At 38.7% G+C, this 12,418-nt stretch overlaps 1 protein-coding gene across 2 annotated transcripts in view; it reads left to right on the top strand.

Moving 5' to 3' along the window:
- Positions 1 to 11,840, top strand: part of LOC126162730 (tudor and KH domain-containing protein homolog) — a 393,959-nt gene extending 382,119 nt beyond the window's left edge. For both annotated transcript variants that reach the window (XM_049919393.1, XM_049919392.1), the window contains 2 exons: positions 9,334 to 9,514; positions 10,244 to 11,840. In XM_049919393.1, the coding sequence (XP_049775350.1) occupies positions 9,334 to 9,514; positions 10,244 to 10,486 (424 nt within the window). In that variant the 3' untranslated portion in view covers positions 10,487 to 11,840. The remainder of the gene's footprint in view (positions 1 to 9,333; positions 9,515 to 10,243) is intronic.
- The last annotated feature ends 578 nt before the right edge of the window (positions 11,841 to 12,418 follow it).

Below are 12,418 nucleotides of genomic sequence, written 5' to 3'. Positions count from 1 at the left end.
AATGAAAGTGCTGAGTCATATATCCTGGAGTGGTTTGTGGTTAGTGGAGGCCGAATTCATGGTCCAGGTTGGTTCATTGTTAACTTTGTTAGTGGAGTTGTTTGCCTGTGTAGAAACTTGTAGCAGATCCGTAGATGATTTATGAGCTAACAGATGTGTAGTACAGGGTGAGTGAGCTCCTGATCTGACATAGTATTGTCACAGGTTATACAAATTTTTTGTATTTTAGTGGGGGCATAAAACTGAGGTGTCCGTAGATGTTTGCAGTACTAACTTAACTGTATAACTGCAGAATGTGAAAGTTTCCATGAGACTGGAAGTGTGTGTGAATGACGTCACTTAAAATTGTTTATGTATGGAAATGGATGTTATTGTTGTAAATGTTGGAGTCACTTTTTGAGAGATAAGAGGGTAAAAAGGGAGAGAACCAATTATCTGTAAAATCTTATGTTGAGTCCAATACGTCTAGATCTACACCAATGTATGAGGGTGCTTCAGATAAAAACCTTACAAGTTCCATAAACCTTCAAAAAGTTTGTGATGCAGTGGGTAGGTGGCAGTAGTGTTGCTTGAGGTTCAGAAAGTGACCAACAGGTGACAGAGTGCTGTTACAACTCAGAATAAGGCAGTAGCACCCAAAACAAAATGTCCACCCCACTTTCAACATGCACTGCAATCAAGCAGCAATCTGTAATGCGTTTTTTGCATAGCAAATGTGTCAAAACCAGAATGACAGTGGAGTACGGTGATTTGTGTTTGTCATCGCAGCAATTGTACAAATTGTGTAGGAAGTTTAAAAGAGGTGTAGCTTCTGTGGAGGATGACCCAGGACCAGGGCAGCCTGATCGTGTGGTGACTTCTACATTAGTGGAGGAGCTTGTAAAGGAGGACAGACGCGTAACTCTGTATGAAATAGCCACAGGTTTGCTGATTAGTATTTGTTCAGCATGGAATATTGTTCACGATGTACTGCGCTTCAGTAAGGTGTCTGCAAGTGGGGGCCTTGGCAGTTGAGTGCCAAATTGAAAGACCGTCATGCCGATGCCTGCAAAGAACTTTTTCATCGTTTCTGGATCAAAGGTGATGCATTTCCAGGAAAAACTATTACAAGCAATGAGATTTTGGTCCATTGTCATCAACCAGAAATGAAAAGATATGGCAAGGAATAGCGCCACAGCTCATCGACAAAACCAAAAAACTTCCACACTCAACTTGTCAGAAAAGTCATGCTCATTCTCTTCGGGGGTGCAAATGGAGCAGTACATGAATAAGAGAGTGATGGTAATCAGTACTTCTTATTCAGACATGCTGAAAAATCAACTTCGCCCTGCAGTCAGGAGTGAATGGTGAAGGCTTCTCACTCCAGGAGTATTGCTGCAGCATGACAATGCCAGATGCATACAACCTGCAAGACAGTAGAGAATGTTCGGGAAATTAAATTTGAACGTCAGGTACATCCTCCTTATTCACCAGTCCTTGCTCCTAGTGACTTTCATCTGTACAGTGTACTCAAAGAAGCAGCGGGAGACAGGCATTTCAGAAGTGATGAAGAGGTGGAAACCACAGTGCACGAATGGCTGCACACATGACCAAAAGAATTCTTTCATTGTGATGTCTGTTAACGCCCTAAGCAGTGGAATACGTACATTCAGCATCAGGAAGACTGTGTTGAGAAATTGCATGTAAGGTGGTTGTTCATTGTTACAGTTAAAAACATTATAGCACTTTTAAGGTTTTCATTTGAATCATGCTCATAATACAACCATCGTATGGTGTGTAATGGCAGGGACATAGAGTGCCATTGTCAGTTTTACATCCTTCTGGTCAATTTGCAGTTAGCGTGGGGGAGGTTTTTGTGTAAGCCCAAATTTCACTTATTTTACTGTCATGATCTATGATTGAGAGGTGTGTACTTCTTGATCAGTCTTAAAATGTAAGCTGTCATAATTTATCATTAAGTCTTAACACAACACAGTATCTTCTCTGTAGAGTCTTATGCTGGATGCTATTGAGAATTTCTGTGGCTCATCTCAGAACACATAATGAATTGCACACCTCATTTAAAGATGACTTTATCATTTCTATTAATGCAACTTGATGAAGCTCCAACACTGACAGAAACTATACTGAGAGGAAGTGCCCTCTGCTCCCACCCAAAACCACTGTCCCTGCCTCCCCTCACAGTTCCATTAGACAACAGCATATGCTAGGTCAGTCGCTTACTGAGTTCTGGTAGATTACAGTATAGGCACTTCTGCAAACGTCTCTCTGACATCAGAGGGTAGCATGGCAGGGGTGGCGGAGGGGAGGGGGGGGGGGCAGAGAGAGAGAGAGAGAGAGAGAGAGAGAGAGAGAGAGAGAGAGAGCACTAGCCGTACATGTGCAGGTAGCATCTCACAACAACAGACGTCAGATGAGACAAGTTCTTCACTGTACAATGACAGATTGTTGGAAGCAGCCTGTGCCAGAAAATAATGAAAAGGTGCACCCAAGGAAAATTTTGGGCTTTCACTCATTGTCCTGCTCTTTACTGTTTCGAATGCAGTAGCTGGTTGGTTCACTAATACAGAGGTCATACTCCAAGCTGTGATGATTCGATATTCATAATTATCCTTCATTCAGACAACTTGTCCTGTATAACAGACCTTACGACATGGTCACAAGGAAATTTTGTAGCACAATTTTGCTTACAGCTGCAGCTGCAAATGAACATTTCAGGCAGTAACAAGCATTCCAAGTAATGATATGTACTTTATCCGTATTTAGTATGATTCTGATATGCAGTGACTATTAAAAACATGCAGGAACTGGATAAAAACATAAGGATCAAAAAGCTGCTTGGATATCATTTTGCAAATAGTCGCTTCTTTATTCAGCTTGTGATGATTGATAGTTTGATTTTTATATTTGATTTGTCAGTTATGCTCAGTGCGTTTTTTTGTTACTAATGACAGAGTTAGAGGTCAGCACATTTAATTACTTTGTTTTCTGAGTCTTGTTGGCTGGCTAACACCTTGTTTTTACATTAGTCGGTCAGAGACGCTGTGCAATTTTTTTTCCATCATTGGGGAAATAATTCCAGTACTACATTAGAGAGAACATGATTACTGTTTAATGCGATACCAGTGTAATATCAATCTTTATCCGTGATGCAAGGACCAAATGGTAATGTTACAGAGTACTTCTGCTTCATTTCCGAGCATAGAGGGCTCCTTTTATACAAAAATTTTCAGTGCTGACAGTGGTAGGGCTTGCACTGTTATCAACAAAAAGTCTTCATTGGTTAGAGAGACTTCTTTGACTCTTCTTGGAAATGCTAACCTTGTAACATAACAGGCTGAAGCAATTTCACTAATAAATTTGATTTCTGTAGAAGAAAAAGCTTAGCTGGTGAATACATTACAAATGAGTACAATAGTAACTGGTAACAGGTCTGATATTTGAACATGAGAACTTAAATTTGTAGTAACAGACTAAGACTACGGGGTTTGTGAATACATGTCAGTACTCATCCTTCAAAGTATATGAACAACATCAGTGAATAAAAAGATGAGAAGAAAAGTACAGTGATTCTAAAGGTTGGATAACTGCTGAGGTAGTAGAAGAAAGTTGCCGCTGGATTTCACCGCAGTGATTTTCCGGGTGGATCCACACCCCTTCTTTGCACAATTTCTTCCTGACATGATGTGTTTCAGATTCTTAAAACATTTCCAGAAAACATTTTGCGGCAACCGCCTAACGGTCAGCAGCATCTAAACATCATAGAACAACTGGATTGCTAATGCTATAAGGTTCAGTCCACAAAACTTACTTTTCAAGATGCCGGCCTGTGGCAAGACCGATTTGCTGTCAGGTGTCATGTTACTCTGTGCTGGCGTTTGAGGGGAGGTGTTGACGGGGACACCCACTACCTGTCACCTGCAGTTTCTCACCACAGTGCCATCATGCTTCATATAATAGAACTGCTGAAATCCTTTCACCTTGCAATCCTGCTCACATCAACAGGCTCTTAAGGGTGTTTCCTGTTTGTATATCTTTGTCTGTGACAGGGCTCAGTTCAAAATGTGTTTTGTAAAAAGCTTTGTCATGGAATTATTGAGTTTCGTTAGAAGGCTTTTATTTAACCTGTCCATCATTGCCTTCCAGATTACTACATTTGTGTGACCATTCCACATAAAATCTCTCTAGAGTAATGCCATTAGGCATTTGGCAGTTGTGACTGTTTCAATCTTTGACAGTGGTGTAATTAAATAATATTAATGCACATTATTCTACATTTGTTTATGTTGAGGGTCAGCTGTCCATCTTTGCAAAATTCTGGATGATCTTCTTATGACCAAAGCTTGGAACATCCCCTCAGTCATCCGTTAATTGTCTCAAACCCAGAACTGATATTACCTGTCATGCTGTTTATATAGGTTGTGTCATACTTGGGCACACTGTGGCAGTGGGCTCTTCATACCAAAATAAGGATAAAATCTGAGGAATATCCTTTGCTTTTTAGTAGTTATTGACATAATATTGTACAACACATTTTTGGCAGTTGCCATCTCACCCAGTGTTACTTCATTTTAAAAACAAGGCTGAGTGTCCATACAACAGGTTAGCAATTTGCACCGCAAACAATTGGCAGAATTTTTTCTGTGGTTATTAATCAGCAGATGAAAGTTCTTGCACATGTTGAAGATGATAAGAATAGGAAACTACTTATGGAGTATACTGCATGCAATTCTGTGAATTGTACTAAATGTTAGTTAGCACTGTATGTCTTGTGCCAATGCCCACATCTTATTCAAAAGTCTGCAGAATAGGTTCTTCACAGATAATGTATGAACAATCAGTCTTCTCGTGTCTGTAATTTTTGGTTATGGGCATTATACCTCTGCAAGCCAGTAATAAAAATCATCAAAGTATGGGATAGTCTTTGGTCTGAAAAGGCCATTTGTCAAAATCTTGTATTCTGTAAGCAAGCATGTATTTTATTTAGTAGGTAACACTGTAAACTGTATTGCATGCTTTCCAGAAGTCAAGATGGGATAAATCTTCATATCTGTCATACAATACTTTTAAAAGAAATAAGATAGGTTGCTACTCACCGTAAAGATAACATGTTGAGTTGCAGACAGACACAACAAGAGATTTACACAGCCTGCTATTGGCCAAAGCCTTCCTCACAAAGAAAACATACCTACAGTCACACATGCACACACACCTGATGCATGGAAAGTTTTGATCTACTGACTGCCTTGTTGTCATAGTAAAACTTGTTGCAATTTCTTGACAGGTTGGCATACCAGATTTTTTTTTTTTTTTTTTTCAGATTGTCGACCATTTCTCATCCAGCTGTTCATACACTTGTTTGCGTGAGGCTTAGCATTATTTGGGAATTTATGTAGGCAGAATATGCAGCCAGTTGTCTTTTTTATTTGATAAGTTTTATTCTACAACACACATGGATAACTGAGCGTGCTAAAGCGCCCACTTCTGGAACACGGGAAGGCGCATTGGCCTACAATCACATCCACTGCACTTATTAATGACAGGGCCCAATGTGCTGGCCAGCTTGGATGTGGTTTTTTTTAGGTAGCTTTCCACATCCACATAGTTAAATATTGCATTACATACATGTGCAGACTCTTTTATCTATCTACAGCTTGTGCCAGTCTTATATCTGTCCCCGACACATCATGCAATTTAAGTAAATAATGATCATTATTATCCTGGAAAAGAACACCCATCTTTTGTAACAATCTAAATAGTGTTAGATAAATTAGGACATTTGTGCATACTTTAAGGTAACTCTGCACATGTGAGCTATGTTTTGTTAACAATTCTGCTAACTCTTTTACACAAAATTGCTTTTAATGTGAGTGCAAAATTTAAAATGTGACTTACACAGTGAATAAAATAAGCATGAACTGCTGATTACCACGATTTACACATGCTGTATTGTAGCGTTCACAGCAATATTTGTTCATATACTGTCCGCTTTGTTCTGTAAATTTAATTATTTCAGATACAAATCCAAATTGATCATTCACCTAGATGAACAAAATAAATGATTTACATATCTTTACCACTGAATGGTTTCCAAAACTGTTGCTGGTTATTTTAGGAGTTAAATACCATGCTTAATTTATCAGTTTATTAATGTATTATGTAATATCAGAAAACGATAGAAAAGAAACCTTCGTACTCTGTCTCAAATAACTTTGTGCACGACTTGTCTGTGCATCAGATTTCAAGAACTATATTTCAGGGTAGATACTGTGAATATTCCTCAGCCCCCTAAGTCTCTATCACAGATAAAATACGCAGATAACAGCTCATACAAAGGTGTACAAAGTGTCATTCTTCCCACGTGCCATCCATGAATGAAACAGGATGAAAGGCTTAATATATGATACAGTAAAAAGTTCTCTCTACTGTGCACTCCACGGTACTTAGCATAATATTGGACTACACATTGCAAATTCTAAAATTTGTAATGTACATGTAAAATATGATGCAATTATTTTGCTAACAAGTTTGCCCCCACTTGTTTTACTTGGCTCACTGCCGAATTCACCAACATCAATTACAATTAAACATGTCTTAAAAATATTACTGCCTCTCTAAGTATTTTTGTTTGTTCCTGAGCAGGAAAACCAACTTGAAGCTGGTAACATTAGATGATTGTTTTGAATTCAGCTGTTAGTTGATAGATGCATATTATTATAAAATCTGGTTGAGAACCACAGGCTGCACGAATTGTTAATTCAGGCCACAAGTGGCCTACAGGCCACAGTTGGACAGCCACTGATATAATATATTGACAACTTAGATTTGCAGAATGAAATTTTCTGGAGCAGAACATGCACTGTAGTGAATCTCTGATAGATTAAAATTGTGTACAGGGCTGGAACTATAGCACAGACTCTTACCTTTCTCACGATATTCTCTGATTGACCGAGCTATCAAGGCAAATGCACAACACACCCCACACTCTCATTTCTGACAGTACTTCTGTCGTGCTTTCCAAACTTAGCACAACTGCTTCTTTGTATGTCGTTGGATTAACACTCTGGAAATAAATGGCCCAGCCCCAGCCAAGGGGTGTTTCCAGAATGAAACTTTCATCTGCAGTAGAGTGTGCACTGTTTTGGAACTTCGTGGAATACTGAAACTGTCTACAACAAATTTTTCAGATCTGTAACTCATTTTTTTGTTCAATACAAATTTTCCAAACTGCACTGGTGTGCAGAACTTACTGACAAAAGTAAGTTTAACGTGGTGTGTCACTACCAAGTAAATAGCTCAACGAAACTTAGACCGTACATGTAAAGAAATCGTACAGTATAATACAGAAGATAACTGGAAGAAATACACTATTAGATGATTAAAAATGACAGTTTATTCAAAGACAATAATCACACTGAAGTGACAGTGATTCTTGATGGTCCCTTGGACATTACAAAAGGCGGGACATGGTTCTTAGTAGGATGTGATTACCATGGATAGCAATGCATGCTCTGCAATGTGCTCCCATGCTGGCAACCAGGTTGATGAAAAGTTCTCGTGGAAGGGACTTCACAAAGTCCTCCGCCATCTCGATTGGCAACTGCTGAATGCTCATTGATGTTTGTGGACGTGCAGTAATATGTATCCCCAATGCACTCCACTTGTGCTCGATGCAATTTAAGTCAAGGAAACAAGCAGGCCACTCCATCTGCTGAATATCCTCTCATTCCAAGAACTGCTCTACCTTTGCAGCATGATGTGGTCACACTTTGTCATCCATAAAAATGAAATCGTGACAGAATGCATCCCTGAAATGACACTCTTTGGAAAGGAGTATCACAGTAATGTTGATTGGAGAGTGTACAACATTATGCCTCCCCACATCATAAAATCTAGACCACAAAAACGATCATGTTTGTTAATGTTCTTGGGGCACTAAATTTTCCCATCTTATCATCTATGAGGGTACGTCCAGAATCGCTATTTGGACTGAATCTGCTGGTCGGAGTCTCTGTACTCTAAGTACAATCATAAATGGTGCCACACATGTGCAGTTGTCAGTGCAACACAATGTGTGGGTCTTTGGGCAAAGAGCCACCCCCACGCAGTCACTGTGCCACATTGCAAGATTTGCAAGATAAGACTGCATGCCTTTCAGTCCTATTAAATGTGGTTGCACATGCACTGCTGTTTGATGTGGATTCCTTCTTACTTGTTGCACAATGTAGTGGTCATGTGCTGCTGTTGTTGATCAACACCACATGCATGTGAAACAGTGCTGTGATTAGTACTAAATCCCTGGGCCACACTTGTCACACTTCATCCTTCTTCCAGGTTCCCAGTGATCCTTTCACATGTGAAGTGATCCACAAGTTGTCTCTGGGCCATGTTGTAATTACAAACACCACCACAGTCCACCATAACTGCTTGCAGACACACACACACACACACACACACACACACACACACACACACTCTTTTTCCTTCAGCTGCCTCATGTTGCAGGACCAGCCCCATTTGGCACGTAGTCATGCTGATCTTGTGCTGTTTGACATCTAACTTTCTGTGCGTGACCAGGAGATCTCTGGCAGCATGCTCCCGCACTTTCATTTATTTCCACCAAGTAGCTAATATGTTATGTTACTTTATCTAGCTCATCCTTAAGTTTTTCAGAGCAGTATATACACATCAGCTGCTCATAATTTTCCTTGTTGGCTTGTGGAAAAAGTAAAAACTTCAATTATCTAAATACTTTACTCTCAACTAAAGTCTGCACCAAAAATCTGTAGCACTTTTGAGTTACAGAGTTGAAATACAAATGTACTATACACAACAGATGTAGTCCGCAGCTCGTGGTCGTGCGGTAGCATTCTCGCTTCCTGCGCCCAGGTTGCCGGGTTCAATTCCCAGCGGGGTCAGGGATTTTCTCTGCCTCGTGATGACTGGGTGTTATGTGATGTCCTTAGGTTAGTTAGGTTTAAGTAGTTCTAAGTTCTAGGGGACTGATGACCATAGATGTTAAGTCCCATAGTGCTCAGAGCCATTTGAACCATTTGAACAACAGATGTGGACTAGGAAGAAGATGTAATAAATTTTTTACTGACCTTATTGTTAGGGGGATGTTACAGTGTGATCTTCCTTTCTCATTAGAAAGTTTGAAAAAGATACCTTGGTTTCTCAGTGATATACTTATCCTTGTTCCATATCTGCTGTTTTCCTGATGTTCAGGTGAGTTTATATAATACCTAATTTTGGTCAGAGATGAGGAAGTTTCGCTTCCCATATCCTAAAGTGTTCTGGACAAGATTATATTTGATACCTTCTATATTTCAGAGATGATCAGTGGTCAGAAGAAGCTAGGGAACTCATGGAGGATTTGTGCCATGTGGCACAGTGGGTTGTAATTATGGCACGAGTGGATGGATACAGAGAACGGCCACGTACAGACCAGCGACAAGAGCGTGAAGGCAGTCCTGTTCCATGTGTATCACTTGTCAACACCACAGGACCCAAGGTACTTTGCACTGTATAAATGTGTCACATAATGAAAATGTCTGCTTGTGTCTGTGTATATGCGGATGGATATGTGTGTGTGCGCGAGTGTATACCTGTCCTTTTTCCCCCTAAGGTAAGTCTTTGCGCTCCCGGGATTGGAATGACTCCTTACCCTCTCCCTTAAAACCCACATCCTTTCGTCTTTCCCTCTCCTTCCCTCTTTCCTGACGAAGCAACAGTTTGTTGCGAAAGCTTGAATTTTGTGTGTATGTTTGTGTTTGTTTGTGTGTCTATCAACCTGCCAGCACTTTTGTTTGGTAAGTCTCATCATCTTTATATACATAATGTACAGAAGTGTATTTAGGTATTCAGTGTTGTTGGCCCTATACAGGAGATTCAACAGTGATTCAGGTATTATTTTAAATAATTTCACCTTTTTTAAACCTGCTGGAGTTTAAATATAGAAGCAAAGTTTCAAGGCTTAATCAGAATAATTTCATTTATTTGTACCTACTGAAAGTGCAAATATCTGTAAATGAATTACAGTGACTCGTGCACATTTTCCACAATAATGTAAAGATGTACTTCCCTCAATAAGACCTAATGATTCTTAGAATTGATTGTGACAGCATTTAAATACTTGTGTTAGCAATTTGTACACTACCTGCTATTTGACATTTTTAGAGTAGGTCAGTATATATTTAGAACTTTTTTAGACAATAAACAGTTAATTATTATTGTGTTTTAGGATGTACCTGTTGCAGCAGAACTTGTTAAACGTGACCTAGCTGAATGGGAGAAGCCAGTTGCTACAGAAACCAGTTCAAGTGCGAATAACAATATAGCAGAGAAGACTGTAAATGGTATCACTAACTCAGAAAGCAGTTCTCATACATCAAACTTGTCATATGAAAACAGTGAACATAAACAGTCATTACCTCTGTTGCCAGACAGTGATTCGGATGAAGAAAGTGATTTGGAAATTACTTAATGCTATCCTTGGAACAATCATTTCACATTTCTGATAGTTTTTATTTATTCTCTGGATGTTTATGTTAATGAAATTGAATTCCTTTAAGTAATTTCTATATCATTTACTGCTTTCAAGTGGTGATTTCACTCGGATGAAGTCTCTGGCACCTACCATGTCCTCCCCCCACACGAATGATCGGTATCCTTCCCTCCCTCCCTCCCTCCCCCCTCCCTCCCTCCCCCCTTGCCCTCTCCCTCTCCCCCCACCCTCCACCACACACCCCTCCCCCTCCACCCCTTCCCCACAATCAATATCATGATGCAATTTCTCGCCATAGTTTTATCAATATAACCTTTTTTTTTCTGCCCAGTCTGCCATATATATATATTTTTTTAATCAGCCTTATGGCCAGTCAGCTTCCCTGAATGAAATTTTTTCGTAAAATCGTCTTGGCGTAACAGTAAGTTATTCCTTGACATAACTATTGTGTTGTGATAGTAATGGGTTGTGCTTCATGTCTGTGTGTTAAATATTTAGAAGCTGATAAAATTGGTATAATTAATAAAGCATTTAAAGTCAATAATTTTTTTGAACATAGTTTCTGACAGTATCTAATATCAGTTGCTCTGGGTGGACTTCCCATTCTGAAAGTATGTTTTCTGGCTGTAAATTTTTTTTTTTTTACTGATGTCTTCCCATGAAAAAGTTTTCAAGAGGAGTAGGTCACTGCATTAATAGTTACTGAAAAGTATTTTGTTTGTTGGTTTGTTTGTTTATTTCTAACTTTTTTTTAGTTTTGGTGTTGTGCATACTGTCCTAAATAGGACACATTTTGTTCTACTGCTTTGTAGGGGTTTTGTAAGCAGTAAATCAGTTACAGTAATATTGATTGCTCTAATACATTCAGAGGGAAAAATTTAATTCATATTTGTTTGTAGGCCTTAGGCATTTTACTTTATAGCTTTGCACTGCTACATGACAGAAATTAATATGAAATTACAACTTCTGTTAACTTAAACCAAAAAACCTAAGTCATGTGCCAGCTGCTGTTAGAGATTCCTGAAAACCGCAAGGGCAGTGAAGTTTTATGTTTTCAGTTTCCAATTATTATTGTTGCATTTTGGTGTAAAACATGGCTTAAAATACTTATGAAACATATCGATCTGGTAATGTTATTGGCTAGTACCAAAACTTTTATAATTATTATTTTATTTCTTAACTGTATTCTGAGTTTTATTCTATTTTGAGGATAACTGGATTGTGATGTCTTTGAAGACTGAGTTTTTAAGGATGTGTGAATAATATGTCCACAGTGCCAGGCAATAAGTCATGTCATTTGACTGTCCCTTCATAATAAACATGCTTTAAACAACTTCATGTGTTCACTCATTGTGTCTGTTGATTTTCTGTATTACCTTTTCCTTATAGTTATAACATTTACATTCAGTTGGCTGTTATATTCATATAAATCCAGCGCAAATAGTTTGTTCACATTGTTACTGATAGTAACATTGTTACAGTGTGTTAGGAGAAAGATGTAATTTTGGGAAGAGCATTTGGATTTCTTATTTTCTGTCAGACAGTGGTGGCAGAAATCTCAGATTCTTTATTGGTGCAATTGTTGTGTACAGCAAATTTTTATATTTGAATAAGTATAGGAAGATTTAGAATGACTTGTGCAAAACATTTACTTATTATAATGAATGGCAGCTTGGCCTTAAATATACATAAAATTTGGAGAAATATACTTTGGCAGCAAAGGAAACAATATTCAGGACCATTGTTTGACCCCTCTATGAGTACTGATAGTGTTTCGGCTCCTCAGTCATTAGAATGTAAGGAGATCAAAGGATTTAAGGGGTGCTGCTAGATTTGTAACTCCATTTCAGTTCATACTACTAACGTATATCGGATTCCTTGGAGAAAAAGTGAATTCTTTTTCAAAAAGTA

This window comes from Schistocerca cancellata, chromosome 2 (genome assembly GCF_023864275.1).
Source record: "Schistocerca cancellata isolate TAMUIC-IGC-003103 chromosome 2, iqSchCanc2.1, whole genome shotgun sequence".
NCBI classification, from domain to species: Eukaryota; Metazoa; Arthropoda; class Insecta; order Orthoptera; family Acrididae; genus Schistocerca; species Schistocerca cancellata.
The sequence above is the reverse complement of the archived record's forward strand: the minus strand, read 5'-3'. Positions and strand labels throughout refer to the sequence as shown.